General features: G+C 48.6%; 2 protein-coding genes across 9 annotated transcripts in view; one reads left to right on the forward strand and one right to left on the reverse strand.

Annotated features, from left to right (window-relative positions):
- RECQL5 (RecQ like helicase 5) overlaps positions 1-12015 on the forward strand; it is a 37917-nt gene extending 25902 nt beyond the window's left edge. For 6 of the 8 annotated variants that reach the window (XM_059864516.1, XM_059864509.1, XM_059864512.1 and 3 more), the window contains 12 exons: positions 3244-3468; positions 4914-5013; positions 5513-5549; positions 6315-6373; positions 6496-6572; positions 7107-7200; positions 7657-7797; positions 8210-8856; positions 9053-9131; positions 9970-10221; positions 10675-10747; positions 10825-12015. In XM_059864516.1, the coding sequence (XP_059720499.1) occupies positions 3244-3468; positions 4914-5013; positions 5513-5549; positions 6315-6373; positions 6496-6572; positions 7107-7200; positions 7657-7797; positions 8210-8856; positions 9053-9131; positions 9970-10221; positions 10675-10747; positions 10825-10946 (1906 nt within the window). In that variant the 3' untranslated portion in view covers positions 10947-12015. The remainder of the gene's footprint in view (positions 1-3243; positions 3469-4913; positions 5014-5512; positions 5550-6314; positions 6374-6495; positions 6573-7106; positions 7201-7656; positions 7798-8209; positions 8857-9052; positions 9132-9969; positions 10222-10674; positions 10748-10824) is intronic. The other 2 variants (XM_059864511.1, XM_059864517.1) reach the window with 1 other exon arrangement.
- A 278-nt stretch (positions 12016-12293) lies between these two features.
- MYO15B (myosin XVB) overlaps positions 12294-26414 on the reverse strand; it is a 38434-nt gene continuing 24313 nt past the window's right edge. Inside the window, exons 36-59 of the mRNA XM_059864508.1 lie at positions 25832-26039; positions 24293-24408; positions 23681-23740; positions 23372-23447; positions 22184-22302; positions 21853-21971; positions 21307-21448; positions 21064-21175; positions 20522-20682; positions 20149-20261; positions 19979-20042; positions 19668-19740; positions 19240-19316; positions 18787-18863; positions 18082-18212; positions 17016-17110; positions 16697-16774; positions 16446-16554; positions 15979-16127; positions 15492-15619; positions 14625-14758; positions 14020-14153; positions 13496-13636; positions 12294-13227 (exon numbers count right to left, since the gene is read on the reverse strand). Coding sequence (XP_059720491.1) covers positions 13168-13227; positions 13496-13636; positions 14020-14153; positions 14625-14758; positions 15492-15619; positions 15979-16127; positions 16446-16554; positions 16697-16774; positions 17016-17110; positions 18082-18212; positions 18787-18863; positions 19240-19316; positions 19668-19740; positions 19979-20042; positions 20149-20261; positions 20522-20682; positions 21064-21175; positions 21307-21448; positions 21853-21971; positions 22184-22302; positions 23372-23447; positions 23681-23740; positions 24293-24408; positions 25832-26039 — 2676 coding nt within the window. The 3' untranslated portion in view covers positions 12294-13167. The remainder of the gene's footprint in view (positions 13228-13495; positions 13637-14019; positions 14154-14624; positions 14759-15491; positions 15620-15978; positions 16128-16445; positions 16555-16696; positions 16775-17015; positions 17111-18081; positions 18213-18786; positions 18864-19239; positions 19317-19667; positions 19741-19978; positions 20043-20148; positions 20262-20521; positions 20683-21063; positions 21176-21306; positions 21449-21852; positions 21972-22183; positions 22303-23371; positions 23448-23680; positions 23741-24292; positions 24409-25831; positions 26040-26414) is intronic.

The raw sequence follows: 26414 nt of genomic DNA on the forward strand, positions 1-26414 counted from the left end.
TGCTCACAAGGACAGGGCAGCTCTGTGAGAGACCTGCGGCGAGCAGGGCAGCAGGGACAATGCTGGGGCAGTGAATTTGATGCTGGGATGGTGAATTTGCTCCGTGCCCTTGGCCAAGTCATGTACTCTCTTGATGCTGAGCTTTTCACTTCTTGTATTCTGGGGACAGCTGACTGTCACTGTCTTGTCTCAGAGAGTGAAGCTCGGGTGATGATGAAAGGACACAGTCCTTCAGACAGGTGCAAATTTAGAAGTTCTCATCAACCTCATGACTTGCTCTTCTATTTGATAAAGCTCATTAAGTGGCTTTTGCTTGACAACTGCATAACTAATTTGTCCTCATATGATTTTTATCCTTTTTAACCCTTTCACTTCACATTATTCCAAGACTTGCTGAGTTGTTTATTTCAGGGAGCATTTCTGATGAGGCTCTGTACCCTCTGGCTTACACAAGGGAATGCTTTATTCTGGTGGTTTTTGGGAGAGACAGAGCTTCTTTTGGGATATGTGACTTTGCATCTTCTCTGGCTGTCCATCTGCTTCTCTTAATTGCAGGAATAGGACTCCTGTTGTGGTGTATAAAAACAAGGACTACCAAAACTACACAAGTGCAGGCAGCTTTGTGGTCAGTTTAGCACTTTCCTGAAATGCATTGCCACAGACAAAAATGTGTTAATAAACCTCATTGTTATTTGCTCTTCATCCCATTCCATAATGTCAGATGGGGGGGGAGGGGATGTCTGAAATGACATAATGATTTTGTTTAGGCATTTCAGAGACCAGTGGTCAGCTCATTCGTACTCTTTTTGAAGGGCAGAGGGAGACAAATAATACAGTTGAATATTTAAAAGATGCAATAATTTAGGATGTGTATAATAATACAAACTACCATTAATTTATGTAAATCATCTCCATCTCGTGGGCATTAGTCAGGTGTTGGTGTGACAGGGGAAGCTTTCCCCTCACATGTTAATGCATAACCAACTGTCTTTCAGGAACTCTTGTGTTAAGTATTAATCTATTGATTAACCCCAGCATCCCTGTTGGTAACTTTGTTTTTTGCCTTTTGACCTTAATTATAGGATTGCAGTTTTAGTTTTGCAACTGATTTTCCGTTATGGCCCAACTCCTGAACACCATTGGTTAAAGTGGGGCTGTGGCCCCAATCTGGGTAATTCTTCAGGAAGAAAAAGGCAATTACAGTAGGCTGGATGGGAAGGGCTTGGCTTTACAAGCCCGATGGGCTAGAAATTGGAACTCTAAATTCCAGTGAGCTCACAGCTGATCTCTGCTTCCACCAAAGCCCTCCTCTGGGGTTTCCAAAGGACAGAGGTGTGTGTGGCTGTCCCTCCCCAGCATAAGCCTGGTGAGTTGTGGGAGTGGGGAGAGGGCTTGTCCCTCACTGAATGCCTCAGTTAACTCTAACACAGATCAGTGCGTGCGAGGGGAAGAGACAGGGACTAATGAGAATGCTGCCTGTTTTCTTTTGGGCAAACAAAAAGCTGACTTGCAGCTCACTGACATTTCTATAGTCACATTGCATTGGCAAGCCAGGCAGCACCAGTGGTTCTTTTGGAAAGGCAGGACAAGGGTATCGAATGTGTTGCCCCCATCTCGGTCCCCCCAGCCTTGCCCTCCATGTGAAAGGAGCTCTTTGAGTGCAGGAGCAGAGTGAGTCAGTGGGGCTCTGCCAGGGGATATAATGGCAGCTTTGTCAGAGCCTCTCCAGGCTTTGGTGCCCTGCACAGACAGACACCCTGCTGCAGCCCCTTACCTGAGCACTGCCAGCTCCCTGAAACTTCAGCACACTCAGGTCTCTGCTGGGGACTGCAGCCTGTGCCCTGCTGCTGTGCTGCCTTCCAGATCAGCCTCCCAGGCTGGGAAGGAGTGAGCTAGCAGCCCCTGCAGCCCCTCTGGGATTTGTTTGTGATGCTTTGGTAACATGCAGTTGTGTTTCCTCCAGACACACAGACACAAGCGAAGAAGAAAACTGTGTTTGTTAGATCTCTGGCAAGTTCTGACATGCCTTAAAGGGCTTAGAATAAGAGCAAATGAGGTGCTCACTCTTACTTTTCCCCTCTGTGACCCATTTTTTGCAGATGAAGTTGGGAAGCCCACTAGAACTCACCTTGGTGGAGAAGAAAAATTTCCTCTTTGTTCTTCCTTGTAGTAAAATAATTTTCTCCTAAAATAACTTTTGTTCCCACTTGGCTGCAGGGTTTGATCTCTAAATGCCCAGTGAAGTGAATGTTTTCATATATTTATTATCAGCTTTTTGACTAACACACAACCAGCCGCCTCTGCTGAGAAGCTTTAGTTTTAAAAAACTCCTCTAAATTCAGCTTTCTTAAAAAAAAGGAGGGGGGAAAGTAACTGCCTGCTCATTCTTTGGCAAAATCAGTGTTTTCCCTGGTTTAAGTTAGGGAGTGTTTTAGAAAAGAAATTACTTCCTGCCTGTATTGCTAATGAGCATATTGTCACCAAATTCTTTTTTATGTACCCCAAAACACTGATGCCTGCCAAAAATCTTTTGAAAATTTCTGGAAGAATCTAAAAATCTTCTCATGGCTGGTTTGCTAATCCTGGTAAAGTGGTTGTGCAATCCTGTGTGAGCAAATGAGCTGGTGTTCATGCGTGTAGGACTCTACCCAAACTTTGGGTGCTGATCTGGAGCATGTGGGAGCCCATCAAGATCCAGGCTGTGTTATCTGAATGGTACTCCCTTGTGACCTCACTCTGGACTCTATTCCTGTGTCTTCAAATAGATATTTCTTCACCTTCAAATCACAAATAAAAAACCTAGAAGCTCTTCAATGTTACATGTTCTCTGAGGTGTAGTGATCAATGGGCCCTCTTTACCTACAGCCATCCTGATAGGACATGGAATATATTTAGCCTGTGATACAGAATTAATAATAATTAATTCTGTGATACAGAATTAATAACATATTTCATCAGCTGCTCCTTTTGCAGATCTCAAAGATCTGGAAGGGTTTAGCAGAAGAGATTAACATTGATGTTTTTTTACATATGGGGAAGTGAAGGCAGAGAGACTTTAAGCAAGGTGCCAGGAACAGAGCCCGAATTCTGCTCCTGTGATTAAACCCTGTGCTTCCTGCTGGAATAGACATTCTCTGTGAAAAAACAGGACTCAAATCTTTATCTAAAGACACCCTGCATTTGGAGGGTGGAGTTTTTGTGGATAGAAGTATTGACTAGATGATTTTGCCTTGTGTTTCCAAGCTGTCGCCACGCTGCCATCGCAAAGTACTTCGGTGACGTCACCCCACTTTGCAACAAGTGCTGTGACTTCTGCAGGAACCCCGAGGCAGTGAAAAGGCAACTGGAGGAACTGGAACGCTGCAGCAACAGCTGGAGCAAAAGCTGCATCAGGCCCACAGGATCCTCCTGGGACAGTGACCCAGAGCTCTACGAGGGCGGGAGGAGAGGCCTCAAAGGCTTCAGCAGGTCTGTACCAGAGAGGTTACACTCATCTCACAGGAGCCATCAGAGAAAAGAGCATCCACCAGCTGCAGGCCCAGACACTCCTATTCTCAGCACATGTTTCTGTGCGGATGGTATTCTCTTGTAACTTTCTGGCAGCAGCAGCTGGAATTTCATTTTCCACACACTTTGGCAGCCTCGTTCTCATTCGTGTTTCAGAGAACCAAAGCTGTTTTGACAGAGCTAAGAATTGCCCTGCACAATGTAATTGGCTCAGGAAACTAGCCTGAAATTTTTGAAAGTAGAAAGTGGACTCAGCCTGTTCATAGTCACAAGGATCAGAAATGTTTAAACTTGAGACCAAGATGACATGGTCCAGAGTTCATTCCTGATTTAACACAACTGTCTGTGAGCCAGCAGGCCAGGGGCCACTGAAGGACTCAGTCACCACAGAGGAGGTTATGAAGTGCCAGTGTCAGATTCTTCTGCAGATTGCTGCATTTTCCTATCAGGCTGACAGCAAAAGGAAGATGTACAGTGGAAAACATGATGAATTCTGTAAAATGCTTGGCAGTGTGGAGGTGACAACTTCTCTTTCCCCTTGTTCTCTGGCAGAGTTGCAGTGATTGTCCAGCTGTGTCAGGATGAAGTTTCTCTGCTGGCACTGCCCATGAAGCTGTGTCAGGATGCACAGTGCTGTAGGCTGGCCAGGCCCTCTGCTTTACCTTAAAAAGCCTGAGATTGGTACCTTTGTTCTTTGGCCAAGTCCAGCTGAGTCAGAGGAAACCAGGACTTGTGACCTAAGCCTGTGTTTGGTCTCAGGACCTGAGAAGCCACAGCTAATGCTGTTGTACAGAACAGTGCTTGCCACTTGGCTTATTGAACCTTTCCATGATCTGATTGTAGTTTTGCCGTGGAAGCTGTAATAGTTAGCAGCTCTAAAGCTCAGATTTGTGATACCTGTAAGTTTGGCAGCTGTGGGAGGCAGTGAACTCCTGGGCTACATCTGGTGAGGATCACCTGCTGCATTTCAGTGTAGTAGAGATGGGGATTTCATTTATTGCAGCAGCCTGTGAACAAGTGAGGCTGAGGAATGGATGTTGTGCCCTTTCTGCCATCTCTGCTCCAGGGCATGAGGGACTGACAGATGGGGTACATGACATGAGGCAGTGACTCCTGTACCCCCTGGGAGCATCTGGCAGAGCTGCTGAAATGGAGCCCTCCATTCTCAGGGCACAAGTTACAAGCTCTTAGTTCAAGCCACTGCCTCCTACTTTATGGGATTAACAAATGTTGTGCATTTTTGGAGGACACCTCACTGCTGTCCTGCAATGGCAGAGAAACTCAAAGTGAAGACATGTTCAGAAAGGATGTGGGATGCATCACTGGGGTGGATTCCCAGACTTGTCCCCCAGTTCATGCTGCAGCTACAGAAATGCTTGTTCCTCTTGCTTTCCTGCCTTATCCAGGTATGATGAAGAGGGCAGTGGGAATTGGGATGAAGACAACGAGGAGCGTCGGAAACGAGAGTGGGACAACTTCTACAAGAAACAGATGAGTCTGCGCAAAGTGAGTTGGGGTCACTTTTTAAGGGTTGCTCTGAGGGTTTGCTCTGAGCTTGTCTGACAGCCATAAAGGCCTCCTGGCACTGATGACAGTAAATTATTTCATCTCGGTGTTGCTTGTTGTCTTTCACTTCTTGTACCTCTGCTTTTGTCGTGTTCTCCATATTATGGGCCAGTCCCATAATAGGAAGAAATGCAGCTTATTCATCTGCTGGTTTCTCTGCAATACTAAGCAAGAGGAGCCTGTTGGTTTTAATGCCAATGGTAGTAGTAAAACCAGATTTTCCCATTCAGCTTCTCTTAAATTTTCCTATAGCAGAGGTGAACTTTTGGCTTTAATTCTCATTCTTTGTCTTCTTGGCCCTGTTTTGGCACATATTCTATGTCTTTATAACTTCAGCTTTAATTTTCCCTGGAGCAGGGATATAAAACATATCTTTTGTGCTTCTAGATCTGCATGTGTGTAATAGGAATTTGTTTGACTGATCTTCGTTTTCTTCCAGGGCAAAGAACCAGAAAAGGAAGATTTTGTTCCTCCAAGTAAATATCTCTTTGATTTATAATGGGTTTTCTTTGGGAGAAGAAAGTCTTCTATTTTGCAGCTGCATGCAATTTGTACAGCATCGCCACTGGAGGTATCAGTCCCTAGGCACAGAGGTCAAGCTTTTGGCTGTGAAAACTTGGCTGGAGGAGATGGACCACAGCTTAGCTTTGGTCAGGGTGAAGATATGGAATGCATCTTTCTGAACATTTCCAAATAAGCAAGGGAGAAAGAAAACTGTCTCACTTGACTTTGTAGTGTTGGCTATTTCTGCTGTGGTTATGCAGCAGTAATAACAACAACAACAACAACAACAATGCTATAAGGAAACTGCTGAAAACTTTTGCTGTTTGTAACTGTGCTGCTTGGGGCCCTGTCTGGCACTGTTACAAAAGAACACTTGATAGGTCAGGTTATTCTGTCCAGCCTGATTTTTTTGGTTGATATTATGAGGAGGAGAAAAGATTTGAGTTTCCTAAGAGCCTTAAAGAAAGGTTTTCTGAGCTGGGAAGATTTTGGAAAGTTGTTAGTCCTAAACTCCAAAGTAGATGTTCTCAATCAGAGAAAACATTCTCACTTTGGTTTCTGCCTACTCTTTTAGAGTGTGCAGCTTAGAAAGGGTGACCACAGTGTTCCTTGGGGTGACAGTGCAGGGAGGAGAAAGCCAGATAGTCCTGGACCTGCACCTCCCTGTGACAGCTGAGATGTTCTCCATCAGCCTAGCCCTGCCATAGCTCCTTTCCCAAATTCCTCTCCTGTGGCAGGTGCAGACTGTCCCCTGAAGGAGGCTGCGAGCAGGAGGATCTCCAAGCTCACTGTGAAGGTAAGTGGTGTTGCAAAAAACAAGAAGGCTTCTGCCTGGCCTGTCCTTACTCCTTCAGGGGTGGAAGTCCAAGGGGCAGTGAGACTTCTGTAGAGCATGTCTGAGTATCCCATGTTTCCTAGGGTCGGGAACACTGCCTGAAAATGCTGGAAGAAGCTTTGAACAACAACCAAAAGACTCCAGCAGCAGAAGGAAAATGGTATGAGATGAGGAAATAGGGGTGCATAAAGTCCCTTAACACAGGGCCTGCTCTTCCCTGAGCACAATTACCATTGTAATGTGTATTAATTATGCTCAGGGAAGAGCAGGCCCTGTGTTAACACAATTAATACAGGGAATGCTTTTTTAAGTTTTAAAAATGATTTTGTCCAAGGATGTCGTTTCACTTAACAGCATCTTTCTGGCTGTGATGTTGAAGATCAGACCTGAGGATTCGTGGCTGATTGCTGGTATCAGCTTGATCCCAGGAGTGGCAGTTCTTCCCTATCCCACAAGATGGGGATAGTGTACTTCTCAAACGGAGCAGTGGGCAAGACTCTTGATTTAAAACGGTTTTCATCACCCTTTCCATTCTCCATCAACTCACCACTACATCCCTTAACTGGAAGTTTTCACTTATTCTTGTACTGGAGGGAGTGGATTTTGTACTTTCTGGGAGATACTTCAGCATTAGTGTTCCCTTTGCAGATACAGAAGTGTGTTTTGCCAGGAATCACCCCAGCCTGTGTTTCAGGTCAGACCCTGGTGCCTGTGCAGTGGAAATGGAATATGAAGCTTTCCGGACCAGCAAAATGGCAAATTCCTACAAGGCAGCTGTGCTAAAGAAGGTAGGGACAAATGTCTACATCTGCTGCTCCCTGGCACGTGGGAGCTCCAGGCAGAGGGCAGAGTTTGTGTGGGAAAGTGAAGGACAAGCTCTGTTTTGCCCTGGGTATCTTACAAATCTTTCTTCTTGATTTTGTTTCCAGGAGGGACCAGAATCATCTTGGGTTCACATCTTTGTTGTCTTTACAGGCTCTGAAAACCTACATAGCAGTGCAAGCTTATCCAGATATGTTGTAGCAATACAGGGATTTGGAAATTCCTCAGGCTGCTGCTGACACTAGACAAGTCTTGGTTTAGATTATCTGGTTGCCATCATTCTAAATGAAGATATTTCTGTTCTTGAGACAGGTGCCTCTCCAAGGCATATATTTATTTTGTTACTATGGCTTTTAAATGTACAAAAGCAGGAATGCATAAAGATTTCTGGCCATTAGAAAATATTTCTGTTCTCTTTTCAGGTGGCAGAAATCAATAAAGCCTCCAAACAAGGGGAATTGTTCTCAGTCTTTGGGTCTGGAACAGGTGGTAACAGCAATTTGGAAACAAAATCTGATTCTTTAGCAGAAGGGGGCTTTGTCCCTGCATCCCAGGTTCCCTCGGTGAGTATTGCTGGGATAGACAGGAGGGAAGGGTGTGTTTTTTCTGTCTTTTTATAAATATGAGTCCTTCTGTGGCCACAACTGCATATTCCTGTTTTAATTGCTTTTTCCTGTCTGTCATGTTGTTATTGGTGAATATAATCTGTGTGCAGGCCACAGCTTAAATAAATTCTTTCTCATCTTGCTCTATCCAAGGATGCTGCCTTGTTTTCTTACTGCTGGCCTAGGACTTCCACCTAATCCATCTCCCTCATGTCTCTGTTGATGGGTGTGATGATCAGTCAGATTTAGAGCCTCCTCCAAGCTTACAGCTGCCCACACTGGTGTATTGTGTGCAGAAACTTAGCTGCTTTCATGGTGCTGCACTCAAGGATCTCACATCCAAAATTTCTTCTTCTTCCTGTCTCCCCAGTTCAAACCCAAACGTGTGGGAGTAGGATTTCCAAAGAAATCCAGCTTGTTCCAGACAGCTTCAGAACTGCTGAAGATCCAGGAGGAGAGTGATGTCAAAAAAGACTGTGCAAGTGGGCAAGACAACAGCAGCTACAGTCTGGACCTGGACACCAGGAACTCTGTTCTCCAGAGGGAAGAAACTGCAACCAAAGCAATGGGTGAGAGTGGAGGGGTAGAACTACACCCAGAAAAGAAGGGGCAGCAACCCAGTCCAGACACAAAAAGTGCCCTTGGGGAAAGCCCTGCTAAGAAGTCCAAACGTAGCAAGAAGCAGCAAATGCTTGCAGAAGCAGCTAAAAAGGAATCACAGGACATTTCCAAATTCTTCTCCCTCCCCAAAGCTGGCTCTAAAGCCCAGAGCTGCAGTGTAGCAAAAGGAGATGGCTGTTCTGCAAGCACACTACCTAAGGTTTCTTCTCAAAGAGTGTGTCAAGAGAAACCTCAGGAAAACAAAGATGGCTCTGGAGACCTGACTGGGCAGTTCCAGGAGGAGAATAAAGAGCTGAGAGAAACAGAAGTAACACTGACTGAGAGAGGGGAGAATTCTAAGACCCAGCAGGCTGCTGAATGTGAATTCCTTGAGGAAGAAATGGGTGTGAAGTCCAGGTAAAATCTTCACTTCTCTGCTCCCTGTGTTGTCCAGAGCCCCACCAGCCTTGTCCTGGAAACCTGTCTGAGGTCTCTGGGAGTGTGAGGGAGACTCTTGCTTTACCATGCAGTCTCATGGCCACTGACACTGAATGCAGAAATATTTTCACTGTGGAATGATTACAACTGGCCTTCTCTCCACTTTTCCCACTAGTGTTGCTGAAAATGTTGCAGAAACTGAGCTGCCTGTTGTGGGAGAAGGTGACAGTGGGAAGCGGCCAGGATCAGATGAGGTAAGACTTCAATGAATGCTGATTTCCTCTCTTTCCTCTGCTTATCTTGTGCCAAATTTCTCTCTGGGAGTGACACTCCTGCTCTGAGAGTGTCATTTATCTGGGGAAGGCCCAGCTGCAGTTGCAGCAGAAAGGAGAGCCCCAGTTGTGTTGCATTCCTGGTGTTTCCCTGCTGCCCTCTGGGCTGTGCCAGCACCTTGGGCTTTGTTCCCTCCTCTGTGCAACTCATGTGACTGTGCCCTTGCTGGTGACTTGCCTGGAATTAGTGTCCCCACCCCCTGAGATCTGTCACTAACTATAATTAGGGAGCTGCTTTCTCAAGGCAAGGACACAATCACAGACCAGAGACACACAGGACCATTGGGAAGTGACCCCTGCTCACAGCCTGCCTTGCCATTCATTTCCTGCTTCTGCAACTGGCAGCTGAGACTGCCTGCCAGCTGTCTCTGTAACACTGCACTCTCAAACTGAGCAGGAGTGTGGCTCACTGATGTGGCTGATTCTTCCTGAGGGGTGTATTCTGTTCTCAGCAGACATCCTGAGAAATCTTTTCCAGTCAGTTTTCCTCTGTAGGATAGGATGTAGCAATTAGCTGCCTCAATATGAGCACAGGGTAGCTATAGTTGTGATATTCTTTAAAGGTTTTTTTTTCAAAGTCCCTTTGTGTGGGAAGCAGTGTCTGCACAGCAGTTACAGAATTCCTACTGGGTATTCACTGGAGGCAGAGGCTGCAGGATGCTGCAAAGATTTGTGTTCTTGGAAGGTGGTGGGTGCTTGGAAGAGAATTCCTGCTGCCACAGGAATTGGTAGGTTTGGTTTTCTTCTGTCCCCTCTCCAGGTTATGGAAAGTCCTGCAAAAAAGCGGCTCCGGACAGCAGCAAAATCTTCAATTCTGACCCAGCCAGAGGGCAAAAGTGTTGGTCCAACAAAGAAGAAGGTGACTTTTGACTCAAACTTAGCACAGTGTGACAAAGAAGGAAGCATCAAGACCATACAGCCAGTGACCAAAGGCGTGTCCCTCAAAGAGACTGCAGACATCGTTGTCAAGTATTTGACCCCATTCTACAAGGGAGGCAAATTTGCTTCCAAGGTAGAGTATAGCTCAAGGCCCTCTTTAGCAGAAGGAATTAATCTCTCTAGGGATCTGGGGCTCTGAGAAGGGGGAGATGATCTGGATCACACCTTTTATTTATGTGCTGTTTAAGTGACTCCAAGTGCAGCAACTCCCCTCTCCCACAAACGAGTTGGTGTCTGTTGGTTCCACACTTCCTTGTGATTTTTCACATTTTCACATTAAACCCTGGCACATATTTAACTCCTACCTGTGAAGTAGGAACAGCTCAGGTTCAGTGCTGGTGTAGCTTTCCTTGCTGTGCCCTGCAAGGCAGGATGTGTGTGCCTGGGCTTCTCCAGCACTGCAGGGCCAGCTGTGTGTGTTCAGTCTAGGAGTGGTTTGTGCCAGTCTGTGCTAAGGACAAGACAAACATGGGAACAGACTGGTGAGGTAACTGTGTCTGCTTTCTGCTCTTCCCCAATGCTGCAGGATCTCTTCAAGGGCTTTGCCAGGCACTTGTCTCACTTACTGACCCAGGAGCAGAGCCTTGCCCGCAAGACAGGTGTGTCTGGGGTTATTGCAATGCCAGATTGGTTCATGGCTTTAGAGGGGCAGATGTCTTAAGTGTCAACTCAAAAGATGGTGTTTCCTCTCTTGCAGTGAAGGAGGAAGCACAGAGACTCATCAAGGAGTTTTTCAAAACAAGGCTCAGGTGTGAGAGTGAGGCGGACTGGGAGGAGCTGCAGCGCTTGGAGAGCTGATCCCTGCTGCTTGTTGGCTCTTCCTTCCTGCAGCAGCACCACCAGGGGATGTGGAAGAACTCAGCCATGGAGGGTCTCATGAGACTGCAGAAATGAGATTTATTTTTCTTTTCTCCACTGCATTTTTGCTCACTTGTGTCCTTAGTGACACACATTCAAGGGAACCATTTTTTGTGAACTCATGGTGAGTTTCTCCAATAAGTGGAGTGCTGAAACCCTCAAGGACCAAGAGGTGTGAAGTTGTACCTGCTGGGTTTGTTAGGGGCTGCTGCCTTGGATGTTCTGCACAGTCTTCAACCTCTACTACCTGCAGCAGTCTGGCAGGGCTCAGACTTTCCAGTTGGAACTCTGCTTTGGGATGGCACCTTGCTTTCTAAGCGGCTCCTCCCCTTGCTCCCCCTCTCCCTGTTTCTTATTTCAGTGTCACCAATATGCTACAAGTTCTCATGCTTTGCTCAGGACTGCTGGTGATAAAACTCAATGTTTGAGTTCCTGGATGGAATATTTTTGTTTGAAGGGCAGGGGAGGAGCATTTGGTAATTACCATGGAGGCAGTGCTTGCTTTCTAAAGGAGGAGAAACTCAGATTCTTTTTCTTTTAATGTGAACTTCTTTGATTTTGTCCAGTTCTGTCTGCCCTTTAATTTAAGTAGCAATACTCTTTCAGTATTAACCCCTGCAACACTTCCAGCCTTTTCTTGTAATCCCTAAAGCCATATTTGCTCCCTGTGCCTCTCCAAAAGTCTGCAGTGCAGGGAGCAGTGCTGCTATTACAGCTGGGTAGGGTTCTGCTGTGACCCTCAAACTGACACTGTGGTACCTCTGCTGCTATGTTTATATGGAAGCTGAACCTGACTCCCTGGCACAAGTCCTTCCTGTTGGATTTTTGTTGGGTTCTGCCTCTATTCCATACCTACAGGGGCTGGTGGCCTCAGGCCCTAGTGCTGCCAGAGGAATGTGCAGCCTCAGAGGCTGCCCAGGGGTTTGGATCACTGTATTCCACAGATGTATTTTTTTAAATGTTCTGAAGGGTATATGCAGGACTGACAATAAAGCAATGTTACAACTGCTGTGGATTGTTCCTGGAAGCTTTTTCTCACCCTTCAGTCACACAGACTGCTCAGAGGTACATTAAGCAGCGCTCAAAGAGAAGCACCTGCCAGGGAAGATGCTGTAGTTCCCTCTGGCATCAGCTCACCAGCAAAAGTCTAACTGTGCATCAGGGCTTGCACTGAGCACCCTCAGATCTATCCCCCTTCCCTGCCAACAGTGACATTTTCTTCAAGCTTTGCCCATTTCCTGCAGTTAAGTTTTCCCAGGTTAGATGTAAGATCTAGCATATCATACCTTCAGAACATCTCTGTGATTATTTTATTGCAATTTCCTAAAGGGCAGTTACTCCTCAGGTCATTAGGACAGCTGTGGCAATAAAAATAAATTAAATATTTTTGTACAACCCAAAACACTTCAGTATAATACAAGTTCTGTTTGAAGAACCTTCCTCCATGGGCACAGAGCCACCATTGAAGTCTGACAGCTGCATGGCCATGACTGACTTCTTTATAGTAGAGGGAAGCATATGCATATAATTATGTCAGTGAGAAATTAATTAACAATAAACTTCTTACCATTGCAGCTCAATCTGTGCCCTAGCATATATATTAACTGTATGATTAACACTGATCTTCTTTTCAATTAGGATGCTTTCTAAAAATTGCTTCACAAATCCTGCTAGAGGATCTCTGCATATCAATTCAGAGACAAATCTGACTCCTGGAAAACACCAGCAGCCCCTGCAGGCATTGCACAGCCTCAGCTGGGCACTGGGATATACAAATCTCTAGCAAGCACCAGGCTTTGCTCATGGTAATTAATTCAAAACAGAAAGGAGGAGTTGCACTGTGCAAAGCTTGAAGGCAAGTGCTTGCTTTGTGTCAGCTGCTCTTTGTTGGAAGGGGTTGTGGTGTGGAGAGGCCCTTGGGGTTTGTTTAGCCACAGCTTGGATTGTTTCAAGAAAGTGCTTGAGGGCTGAATGGCAGGTCACGAGGGTTATGGTCACTCCATAGACAAAAGCTGTGGTGGCATTCTTAGAAAGCAGCTGGCTGAGGTCATGGGTGTCTTCTGGGAGAGTTCTCTCCCAAAGACAGGTCAGGGAGCACTGACCAAGTTCAGAGAAAGGGAAGCAGTGCTGTTTTCCTTGGCCGTTCTCCTCCCTTTAGGCTCTAGGAGTGCAGCTCTGTTTTATCCAGGATGACAACAATCGTGTGGTACAGTTCTTTGGCCTGTCAAAACACATACCAGCCTCAATCACTCTTTGCCCAGAAAGAGCTGCTTCCCCTACTTGAATACCCCCATAAATCACTCCCATAATTAAATATCAGCCACATGCTGGGACCAAGCTGCACTTCAGAGCCTGGAAATGCAGTGTCCCCTTCCTCCTTTGGGACAGGAGAGAGGAGCAGCAGCACCACCTCAGCAGAGGCTCAGCTGAGCAGGGGAGGGCAGTTTGAGCAGTGCCAGGAGGAAGCTGCAGGCCCAGGCTGATCTCACCTGTGACAGTTCCAGCCACAGGGCCCTGGGGCTGTCAGGGGAGCCATAGTGGAGCTCCAGGCCGGGCAGGCCCCCGTCGGAGATGGGCCTCAGGGTGCGCATCCTCTGCAGCTCCTTCAGGGGAACCACCCGCAACACCACCTGCACAGGGAAAAGCCACTCTCAGGAGCAGTCCCCAAAGTGAAACCATCTGATTGTCACCATAAGTCACCTCAAGAGCCTGTGGAAAGCTGAGGGAGGGTCTGGGGCACAGGGTGTGTGGGCAGGATATGGCCCTGAACCCCCACAGGACTGGGACAAACAACAATGTGTTCTACATTCAGTTTTGCTGTTGATTGTGCTTGTTAGCATAAACACTGGACCTACAAAAGAGCCCATGGCAATAATGCTTGATGTACATGCTCTTGCTCTGTCTGGGCCAGTGCTGTTGTCAGAGTGGCTGTGATGTCCAACCTCTTCCTTCACAAGTTCTTCTAAAGCCACAGTTCATATCTGACAGATATCAGGGGGATTGTCTGGCATACCTGGGTGGTGCCATCCACCACAATGATCTCCTCCTTGTTCACACCAAAGAAACAGGGCACAGGGATTGTGTCATCGCTGATTCTCTCTACTACGAAGATGGAGTAGCCAAAGAAAGGCAATTTCATCACGTGCTCTAGAAGAGAGCAAAAAGTGGCCTGAGGGCAGCAGTTTTCAGCCAGAAATTTACTGCACCAGCCTGGGGTGGTCAAAGCTGCCAGTGTTCCCAAGATTTACTACATGAAAAAGTAATGTCGACAACTTCTGCCTGCCTCCCTCCCTCCCTGGCTTCTAAGACAATTCTCAGCAGCCTGAGTGGATGGCCTGTCCTTTTCTGACTGGAAAACAGACATGCAGCCAGAATATCAATTAAAACACAGCTTGTACAGAGCTCTAAAAATCCACTGCAGACTCCTACAAGAGATGGAACTTTACCATGACCACCATGCTTGGGAACAAGATCTAATCCACAGGAGGAGCTGTCATGGCTCATTCCAGGCTCCAAGAATCCTCAACAACCTCACGAATTGTCCCAAAAGTGCATTCAGAGCAGCTTCCAGAAGCTGAAACAGCATAGAAGCTGAAGCAGATCTGGATGTCTCCTCACCTATGAACTGGATTTTTGCATCCCGTGGCTGGAGGGGCTGCCTCGTTCTCAGCAGTGTGGCCACGTGGCTGTGCAGAGCCCTGGGGCTGATGGAGGCCTGCAGGCTCTTGGGAGTGTATTCCTTCAGCTCTTCCCTATGCCAAAAAAACAGATTCTAATTCACCTCCTGCCAGATAAAATCAAACATCAGCCAGGGGATTAAGGGGAAGGAGGGGATGGGGCAACAATTTTCCACTGAATATCTGGGAACGAGGGTGAAGGGGGAGAGGAAGAGCACAGCAGGTGATGCCTGCATTAGGTAAGGTGGAAGGAACCATCAGAGACAGTGAGATCACCCTTGTCCACAGAGAATTCAGCTGTGCACCACTGACCAGTGCATGGAGAGAAATCCCTCCTTTCTGAAGACAGCAAGAGCTCCTCAGTACCCAGCAGGGTTATGCCATTTCCCTGCTGCTGGTGCTTTAAGGGGATCTGATGGAGGCATTACCTCAACTCCAAGTCAAAGTGCATAAGGAAAGAAAGGAGTGGCAAAGTACATCTTGGAGCTGTGGGACTGAAGGTTTCCACTATCCAGGGACAATTTTGTTCCCATTGGGCATCTCACTACAGATTTCAGGTATCCAGGGTTGAAACCTCTGACACTTGTGAGAGAGAAAACAAAGGATCCCCCAAACCATGAGCTCACACTCTTCTTGGTGTTACAAATCTGTGGCAATCAAACGAAATGACCATGGCACCCTCATGACCCTCTATGTTCTCCAGAACTGGACAATCCTTAATTATTCAGAGGGGACATCCAGGTCCCTTCCCCTAGCCCCTGTGGTGCCTATGGCCATCACAGAGAGACCCCCTCTGCCACAGACATACCTGGAGGGAGCAGAGTTCTGCTGCTCTGCTTTGGCCCAGAGCTGCAGCATTGCCAAAAGGCCCACCTGCATCTCCATTTCTTTATTCTGGTTCAGCAGGATCCTCCCATTCAGATAATCCCACAGCACCTGAGGGACAGCACAGCAAAAAGGCATTTGTTAAAGTTGCCAGAGAGTACAGGCAAGTTTGGGCAGTGCCAGGCAGCACAGACCCACATCCTGCCTTGCTGATAATGCAGAACAAAGGCTCTCTGAGTTCAGGAAGAGCCTGAGGAGCTGCACAATGTGTGGAACAGCACTGCTCCAGTCTAAGGCCACAGGCACAGAGCCTTCCTGGCATCCATAGCTTCAGTCTTCAGACACTCCCAGAAACAGCACACAAAGCCTATCAGCCAAAGCTCTTCTGCTTTTTCAGCCCCCCTTGTGACATTCCTGTTGGCTGGGACACCACATCTGTCCGTGCTAGGGAGGGTCCTGCTCTTGCTTACCTGTCCATAATGGACATCTGTGTAAACTTGGTTGTCAAAGTGCAGAGGTGTCCTCCAGATGAGCCTGCGTAAGGTCACAGTGACCAGCTTGTCCTCCAGCAGGTAATCATGGAGATACTCCTCCAGTTTCATTGGCCTCACCATTTTACCTACATGACACAGAGAGAGGGTCATCCATCCTTCGTGGTGGAGAGGCTGGGACTGGAGCCTTCCTGCCCACCTCAGTTCCACCCTGCCCTGAGACCCCAACCATCAGCCATTCCAAAGGGACACAGAACCCCACACCTCTCTCAGGAACAAGCAACAGAGCCCCTGAGAAGGATCAATCCTTAACCCTAAAACAGGGAAACTGCTTAAGAGGACCCTCCCAGGAGGCAGCAAGGGAGGAACTATTCCAAACAGGAGCTGTGATGCTCCCTTTTGCAGAGGCTGCTGGAAGAGGAAGCACCATGCTGGTCTCTACTTGCCGAGATTTTTGTCGTCACTCCTGATAGCAAAGAGAACAAAATCCTGTGTTTCTTGCTGTTCACCTATTCCCATCTGCTCACAGATCTCCTGCAAGAGCTCCTTGGCCACCTGAAGCAAGGAAAGAAGGAAATAAATACCCTGACCAGGCAAGCCCAAGAGCAGGCAGACATGTTATTCCTTGTCAGATAAGGGATTTCCCTGGTGTGGCTCTGAGTCCAGACCAATGAAGGAACTCACAGCTCAAACTCACAGTGAATGTCCTGATCCTGGTGAGGTACTCCATGCCTCCAGGCATCAGCACAACCAGCCGGCGGGCACCGTGTCCCTTCTGCAAAGGACAGTGTCAGGCAGTCAGATATGCAGGGTCCCATCCGCCCCCCTTGTTTGTCCCTCCTTCCTCATCCCTGCTGCCACTGCTTGCCTATGGCACCTGCCCACTCCATGACACTGCACACGCTCCATTTCCTCTCCTGAAACACCAACTGCCCCTGTCACACTGCATGTGTCACCTCCAAAGCCTCTTCCCTGTCCCCTTCCCAGCACCCACCCCCCTTCCCTGCCCCCCATACCAGCAGTGCCTCCATCTCCACGGGGAAAGGGAGGTGCCGGCGGCCCCCGTACAGGAAGTTTTTCCTCAGGTTGCTCTGGCAGATCTTGGCTATATCTGCAGGAAAAGGAAAAAGCTCCATGTGCTGAGGCAAACAGAGAACTAAACATGGTGTCCTGTGGTGTTGGTCATCCTGGCTGTGTTAAATTTAACCCCTTGTCTTAGGTTGCAAGATGTGGCTGAGGGTGTGTATCCTATTGCCATCTGTCAGAGCTGGGGCAGTTTTCTTCTGTTCATTGGGCAGTTTTCTTTATCTCTCCCACAGCCAACCCTCCCTCCAGGAGATCTCTGCTGTCCATAGCCAGTGAGTGTCCCTGCAGGGCTGATCAAATTCCACCATCCCATGGGGAGATGCTCTGCCCAGGGGAGGAGCCAAGCATTCCTACCTGGATCCAATCTGGCCTGGGAACACACAGCAGCCTTTGCCCACTGCATTCCCAGAGGAGCAGCTTTCTCCTGCCCTGCATTCCCAGAGGGAGAGCAGGCCCATCTCCAGCACTCCTGGAGCTTTAGAGGAAAACTCCCCCCTTGTGCAGGATCCCTGCTCCAGCAGAACCACAGCTGGCACTGCAGGAGGGCTGAGCCCCCCTGGGATGGGACTGTGCCACCACCCTGAGCCCCCCTGGGATGGGACTGTGCCACCACCCTGACACACAGGGGGTCAGCTCCTGTTCTGACTCTGGCAGTGTGGGTTTATATTACTGCATTTCTATATTTTTTTTCTAGTACAGAACTGTTATTCCTACTCTCATATCTTTGCCTGAAAGCTCCTTAAATTCAAAATTATAATAATTCAGAGGGAGGGGGTTTACATTTTCCATTTCAAGGGAGGCTCCTGCCTTCCTTAGCAGACACCTGTCTGTTCAAACCAAGACACACCTGGTCACTGCTAGGAGAGCAAAGAGACTTGACCTCACCTTCCACCCTGCCAGGACACATCCAAACATGACAGTGCTCGGGACAGAGGAACAACAGGATGGGGGGATTAGATCTGGAATATTTGCTTTACAGGACACAAAGAGTCTTACCATGGTGGTTGCTGGATGGATCACTGCTGGCCAGCTGCAGGAACTTGGTGGCATAGGGCATCAGGATTTTGGAAGGCAGGAAGTACCCAGTGAGCAGGTTTAGGAGCAACCAGCCCCGCAGCTCGCTCTCCCTGCAGATCAGAAAGGACTGTGAGCACCTTGGGACAAGACAATTCCTGCTCTGAGCAGCTCAAAATGAGCTTGTGCCCTTCTGAACACCTCTGGCAGTTGGCAGAAAAAGAAGTGTCAGCCCTTGGTCAGAGGTTTCTTGTGCTGAGTAAGAGATTGATTCAGTTATTCCAACAGCAAGCAAAGAAAGGGAACAATCAAGGCCACTCTGATGCCACTGCTGCCACCTCCCAGGGCAGCATGGGGCCAAGCCAGTCCTTGACTGGTGTTCATCAATTCCCCAAGGCTGGGAGGAGGAGGCTCTGAGCAGCACCATGTGCAGGAGCCACCAGGAATGTTTACTGGTGCCCAGAAAGGTCAGCAGCCATAAATATAAGGAAAAATATCCACTAAAGTAAAAAAGCCAGACCCAGTGACTGGCAAAATTTCCCGAGTGCTCAGCAGGAGCTTCAGCACTGGAGCAGCTGGGGACAACCCATCATGAGGAGACACCCTCCCCCCTGGCCCTGGTGTCCCTGCAGCAGATGGCTCCTCTCCAGCTGTGCACACACAGGAGCTGGCAGGGCTGGTACTCACTGCTGAGGGTTGTGGGTGACCTGTTTGATGACCTGGCAGTAGATCTCATCGTGCAAATTCTCCTTCTCCTTGCACAGCTGCAGCCAGTGAGGAGAAAACAGCATCAGAGAGGGGATGAGAGCATCAGAGACATCCCCCTATCATTTCTGTGCCCTTCCTCTCCCAGCTTCAGAGCTCTGCCAGTTTGGCTTAGAGTTTGGGCTTTGTAGCCTCTGGTCTGTAGTGCTATTTAGGCTCAAAGGAGGAGAGAGCAGAGGCAGGTTGTGCTCTCATCCAGACAGTGATATCCAGGGAAACCATTTACATGCAAACCCTCCCCACAGTCTGTTTCATATCCCTTCCTCATGTAGGAGGTGCCATTATGGCTCTCCCTGCTCTTTTCCTTCCCAGCAAGGTCTTGGCCCTCCATTCCCGTTGGTGCTTCTGCACTTTTCCCAGGGGAAGGTCACAAACCTGAAGGATTTCATAGATGCATTGGACCTCAGCCTGGTGCTTGTGTTTGGGCTGATCTCCCATGAACCTCATCAGCGCTGCAAGGCAAAGCCTGGCCTTTAGTCTGAGCTGGGGTGGTTCTGCCATGGGGCTGGCAGTGGGCAAGCAAATGTCCTGAAAACTTCTCTGCTGCTACAAGGCTTGCAGTGGACACGTGGAGTCAGCCCAAAGCCCAGGCAGAGTGTTCTGGGACACCTGGCACTCAAGGCAAATTTCCTTTTGCTGGAAGCTTTCAGCAAGCACACAGGGGGTTATGGATTGCAGAAATGCCTTAGAAGGGGCCCTCCTCACCTGGTTTCCACTCCCACTGAGCCCCCCCTGTGTGTGTGTGCCCACCCTGACCTCCCCACTCCCCCCTCTGCAGTGCTGTGTCCCAGGGAGGTTCTTACTCTGGAAGTTCTTTGTAGCCAGCTCGTTCAGCTCGCTGTCAGAGTAGCGGAGCAAAGACACCTGGATTGGGACCTGCAGGGCCAGGACACAGGGACAGAGCAGGGCTGTGGGTCACACAGAGCTGTGCTCTGCTGGCTGCCCCACACACTTGAGCTGCCAGGATCCCACAGACAGCACCAAAGGGGGGGGGGCACATAAACTTGTCCAGAGACTGCAGCCAAGGATCTGTTCCTTGGCCATGTGGGGACAAAGCCAGAGGCAGTGCTGGAGCTGGATTCTGGCTGGGGCCAGGGGCAGAGGCTGAGCTCACCTTGGTGTGCCGCACCAGCTCGGCCACATTCTTCTTCTCAGCAGATGTCCCCTTCAGGCCCTGCCTAGACAGAGGAGAGGGAACATGCAGTCGAAAAAACACCCCCAGAAAGAGCCTAGGATGGGTCAGGCTACCCAGGTCCTGTTTGGGAAGGAGCTCAGGCTACTCACACAGACTGAGCCTCTCGGAAGTAGGCGGTGGCAAAGTCAATCATGGTGTAATGGTCACCAGCAGGGACTAACATGGTGCTGGTGGCTTCTGGTGTCAGGCTGAGGACAGAACTCTGCAGGAACACCACCAAACCCACCCTAAAACATCAGCTGAGGAACTGCAGTGTATATTCTCAGCTGCCAGGCCTCATCTGTGTGTGGTGCCTCCCTCCAACACTGTGATGGATTTGAGTGTCTCATCTGCAAAGACTAAGCACTCATCTTCTTCCCTGTGCCCTCAGAGGTCAGACACTACCTGAGCCATGGACCCACCCTGGCAGCTCCCACTGAACCCAGCCATGCCCCCGGGTGTCTCTCCCCAAGGACTGCTCACCTCCCTGCTGGTGTTCCTGCTCTCTGGGGGAGCTCTCGTGTTCTTCCTCTGCTCCCCCTGTCTGTCCATGCTGCTGCTGAGGTAGTCAATGGCAGGAGCCAGCTGCACCAGGCTGGTGGGGAAGAGACCACAGCGGCCACCTGTGGAGCCAAACTGCCACCCTGGAAAAGCAACAGAGAAAGGGTCAGGAATCAGGGCAGCTGCCAAGAGAAACAAGCACTGAAGCTCTCTGCTGGCAAAGGAGAGCATCAGACTCACCAGGTTTTCCAGCATCATAAGGAAACATATATATATATATATATATATATATATATATATATATATATATATATATATATATATATATATATATATATATATATATATATACACACACACACACACACACATAAAACATATACTCCTATAACTGAGGCAGCTGGGACAAGGCTTGTCTGGCAGAGCTGGAGGCTGATGATGCCAGCCCACCCTGTACTACTCTGGTTCTGGGCACCATGGATCCTGCAGGTCCTGGTCCTGCCAATCCCAACACGCCCCCTCACCTGGCTCCACGCCCTGCACAGGCAGCAGCTCGATGAGGTCGCCCTTGTTGAAGCTGAGCAGGCTCTTGTCATCCACGATGTAGCTGCGCAAGGCCACGACATAGTTGGTGTCCTGGGGAAAGGCCATGGCTCAGATCTCGTCCCAAGGATGTGAAGGGCTTGGATCATGGCATCCCATGGACAATCTCTGTTTCATCTGGGAAACCACCTTCATTGTCTACTGCCCTCCAGCTCATGCCTCACCTGCCTCAGCTCCTGCATGAAGAGTTCCACCATGGTCTTGATGCACGGAGCCTTTGGAGAGTGCAGGATGAGCTGCTCTGTCTTCAGGGAGAACTCCAGAGAATTGCTGCCTTTCATCTCCACTGACAGTACCTCTGCAAAGCTGGGAACATGAACCAGCGTGCTCAGGCTCCTTCTGCCAGAGCTTGGGATGCAGAATGTGGGGATGGGAGCCCATTCCAAGGACTGGGAATGGAGACATGCCTCAACATGCTCCATGTTAACCCTCCTCCAGCTGCTCATGGCTTTCACCCTGAGGAGCTCCCTGTGATGGCACACGGAGCTGATTCACCCCCAGCGCTCACTTGTTGTAAGCAAAGCTCAAGGTAGGAAGGAAAAGGAGAAGCCAGACTCATTAATAGGAGGGTCAACGAGTCACAGCTGGCCTAGGATAATCCTAGAGAGCACAGCACAGCTCGGAATTTTCAGCTCCTCCATTCAGTTTGCCCCCAACACCCTGCCAGACACAAACTGTCCTCCTGCAGCAGCCAGGGCCCTTTTGCTCACCAGTAGCTGCGTAGGATCTTGAGGTGCTCAGGATGGTATCCAGCTGCTTTCTCCACCTTCAGCAGCCTCATGCCTCGGTGAGAAACACCCAGGAGCTGCACATCACTTCCCTTTTCACCCTGTAAGGGAAGTGCAGCACAGAGAACCGAAGGCTCCATCCCACCTGCACAGATGGCACCAGGGAAAGGAGGTGCCACACAAGAGGTGTGAAACCCTGCAGGGTATGGAAAGTACAGAATCACTGCAGTGTGGCCAGGCAGGGGGACAGAAAGAGTGAACTGGAGCCATAGCTAAAGCAAGCCCAGGGTCTGGTGAGAGAGTTAAGGCTCACCTGAACTGGGAAAAGGCGGGAGAAATAGTTGGCCCAGTTGTCCCGAGCAGCCACTACAATCCTCTTCTTTATCCCGTCCCCCTGAATGGACTGGGCATTGTTGCCAACTCGGAACTCCACTAGCAGGGTTACAGAACAGTTACTTGCTTAGAAAGACAAAGGTGGTCAAGTCTCCCTCTTCCCAGGGATTCATCCCCAGCAGTCCCTCTGTGTTCACAGCACAGCAAACTGTGGAAGCCCAGGGAACTGGGAATATTTCTCTGTCTGCTGGGGTGCCCTTGACCCCCAGGGGAGCACTGACTTTGACCATCATTCATGGAGAAAGTTTCCCAGACTTCAAGATAGACTAGAATCCACAAAAGTGTGAAATAGATTATAGAGAGCAGTGTAGGTGTATCACTTGGTGGGAAATTTAGGTTTTGGGATTTTTAGTATGTTGTGGATGGAAGCAAGATGGAGGGCACAGGGTGTGGTCCTGGGTTTCTTCTTCATGCTTCTTTTTCCTTCTTCCTCGTGGGTTTGGGTGGCATTTTGTAATTGGGCAGAAAAGTCCACATTGGGGGCTCTGAGGGATCAGTTGTTGGGTTAAAAGGGAAAATAATCTGGGTGTCAGTTCTTAATTGGACAGTTTAGTCTTAAAAGACCAAGAGATTGTTGGCCATTTTGTGCCTTCTAATGAAAAGCTGCTGAACTCACAGTAATGAGACTGTTTTACTGACAAGAAATAATAAACACTTGAGTCCAAACACAAATTACTGTCTCAAGTGCCTTCAATCCAGACCCAGAGAAACCAACGACTGGTACCCCCACAGCAAACCATATGCAGAGGGGAAAGGACACTTGCACATACCAATCTACTACTGGTTTCTATCCCTTTCTCCATGAAGATCATGTCAGAGATGACAGCTGAATTTGAAACAAATCAAAATCCTATCCTTGGGCTTCAGTTTCCTCTCCCCACAAAAAACATTTCAGAACTAAGTTTTTCTGGATCACAGAAATTTCAGGGCCATTTGGAATAAACAAACATTCCTACACTGCACTCTTCAAATGTGCTTTCCTGCTGCAGTGACAAACATTCCTCCTCTACCCTTAGTACTGACTGAAAGGGTTGGAGGCCAGTTTTTCATTCCAGACCAGAAGGTGGGATGGGCACAGAGGAAAAGGGGTGATGGGGCTGTTAATTACTCAGCAGGTCTTTCATCTTGCGCTTCTCCTCCCTGGAGATCCGAAAGCTGGACTCAGAGAAGGTGTCACGGATGATCTGCAGAGCAAGGGAACAGAGAGGCTTCCATTGCAAAGGCTACACCTGGGTGAGTCAGAGCATCTGAGGCTGCTAAACTGAGTCTTAGAGAGGAGTGAACAGGGACTGGATGGATCTGGGGAAGAGACTTGCACTGCTGGGCATGGGGAAGTGCAGGTAACTCATGCAATGTAATGATGGAGTGCTTTATCCCCAGAGAGACACATCCCCTTGAGCCACACTCCAATGCTTACCTGTTCACACAGCAAGTTCAGACAGTAAGGGTGGCTGAAATTTTCTTTGGGGTAAAACACCTGCAAGAGGAGGGCAATAGGGGTGTTACAGATATTGCAGAAGTAGCTCCCCAGGGATGTTTTGCAATCCATATGCCCTGCTGCCAGGGAGGAGGGAGTTGATCTCCAGGCACAGGCAGGGAGGAGACACTATGAATATAAACAGAAGGACCAGGAGTGAAGGACCAAAATCTGAGTGGTCACACCAAGGGATGAACCCTGGTGAGTTTAGCACACTCTCCAATACTTGATTATAAACACAGTTGTACTGTTTCAACAGGACAGCACCAGGAAACAACAAATTCAGTCCTAGATGTGTCAGTGCTCTACAGAGGGAGGAAAGGACAGGTAGAGAAACTGAGACACAAGCGTCAGTAAGGCAGAGCAGGACCCAGATTCCCCATGACATGATCCCTGGATTCTCCATGACATGCCCCCAACTCCTGGGTCTGTGATCCCAGAATTATCTTTGTGCTCTTATCTTACATTGAGTGCCTATGACCAAAAAAACCCATTTTAACCAGAGATGGGATGAGTTCCCCCCCCAGCCAATCCTCAGCTGAAGAACTGAACCTCTTTGCGCAGAAAAATTTTCCAGGCAGGGTCGACATAGGAAAAGCTGACGCTGGTGGTGAGCTTGTACAGCTGGGTCTTGATCCTATCATCACCTGCTACTGTCACAGCAGAGTCTGTGTGGGGAGAAAAAGTAGTGAAGATGGGCTGTGAGGGTTACAAGGTCCTTTCCTCCCACCAAAGACCGGCCAGGAGAAAGGAAGCAGTTCCTGATGGAATATTCCTGTCAGGAAATCTCCTGACCTAGCTCATGTGAGCACAAAACAGTCATTCCCAGAATTTCTGGCAGCATTTACACTTCCACTGTCTAGCCACAAAGTTCATTGCTAAGAACAGAAACACTCCAGGCACGGGGAGCACTCAACCCCCCACATGAAACACTCCCCCGGAGCTTGAGGTTGGAGACACAGGTTTCACTTTGTGTCATTATAAGCAGGCTGCTAAAGGTTTTGGAGGGACATAGAAGTTCTCCCCTGAGCTTGGAGGCTGCAAGGTTCTGGTACAGGGCACCCAAAACTAGCACCAGATTGTCTCTCTGCAGATGTGTTAAAGATGGGCTCAGTCTGAAGGCAACTGCTCAAAGTTCTCATTTTATGAGGTAGGAATGTCTTCATTGAAGCACTTCAAACTTACAAAACTTCAGAGTTCATAGACAAATAATGTAGGAACTCCCATAATTCAGCTGTTTCTATATCCCTATTCCAAAGCATGAAGGAATTTTTCAGGCTAATCCAGTTACTTTGATTTACTTTCACAGGACTTCCTAAAGAATAATTTTTTAAGAGAGGAGGAGCTAGCAGGGAAATCCTTTTATAACAGAGAAGTTGCTGCAGGATGGAGTCCTTCAGTAATGTGTTTGACTGACTGTTCCTTGCAGGTTATGAAACGTGATGCCAATGAGAATTTTAAACAGCTTGAAATACCTTGGTACAGGTATCCAATGTATAAAATGAATTCAGGCTCACACTGAAATTCAGAGGTAAAACTAAGACTGAATAACACTTCCAAACTACTACTGATAAGTATTGGCTCTACTTTCTAAAAATGGGCAGCATCCAAACACTATGTGTCCAGGGTCTCCAGGCTCAGCCTCCCTCTGAGGAACATTCCCTACTCCTCAGCCTGTCTCTAAGATGCCTCCAGAGGTTTGTAAGGTGAAAGACCTGGCTTCCCATTTCTCCCTGGTCTAAAGTCCACCCACTAATTGCCACTTTGATAATTATGCTGGAGGCAAACAATAAAAGTATTGTGGGCTGGACCTTGATAAAGCTGTAGCCCAAGGACCTTTCTATTTTTAGCTGCATTTTTCAGAAGGGAAGAGTTAAGAGCTGGGAAGTGCCACGCTGGTTTCTGGGCCAGGCTGGAACTGTGACATCTCTGATTGCTCACAGATTGCACCACCTCCCTGGTCTCACACAGCTCAGTCCCTGGCACACTGCCTGATGCCAGGACCTGTGCCATGACTCTCCTGGGCTGATTCCAGCCCCATCCCCTCCCTGCCCTGCTACCAAATCCCACATGGGTGAAACCAATACTCACCTTTCCCTGTGGGTTCCTGCCTGCCTTGGTCCTCCGGTGCTGGTGGGGAAAGAGAGGGAGTATGAGGGGCCTGGGCAGCTGGGGGGGCACCCTCTGGTTTGAAGATGGACAGGAGAGGCAGCTGCTTTTCCTTGATAGAGCTGGAAGCTGGGCCTGGCTTGGGCTTGACAGGTGGAGGTATTTTCTTCTCCTGTGGCACAGGAGATGTCTGCAAGACAAAAAAACCCTTTGAGCCAGTCTTTCCCTGCATTCCTGGGCTCTGTCCTGACACTGCTGTTCTAAATCATCCTGGGGCAGCAGCCCACCCCTGGAGCAAGATCTGTGTGAGCAGCCCACCACTGCCTTTAGATCAACACAAAATCTACAAAGAGATGATCAAGCAAACCCAGAGGACCAAGTATTTGAGATCAAAACCTCCAGTTTGGAAAGGAAAAAAGGATGTTAACAAGCCAAAGCCTTGGTGCCAAATGTGGACAACATGAGTTGCTTGCTTCCAGATCAGCCTTTAGCACCTGACAATAGGACTTGCTGCTCCAGAGCCTTTTCTTCAGGACCTCAGATGACTTTGCAGACTGGAACCTGT

The sequence above is a fragment of the Haemorhous mexicanus genome, chromosome 20, assembly GCF_027477595.1.
Source record: "Haemorhous mexicanus isolate bHaeMex1 chromosome 20, bHaeMex1.pri, whole genome shotgun sequence".
Lineage (NCBI taxonomy): Eukaryota > Metazoa > Chordata > Aves > Passeriformes > Fringillidae > Haemorhous > Haemorhous mexicanus.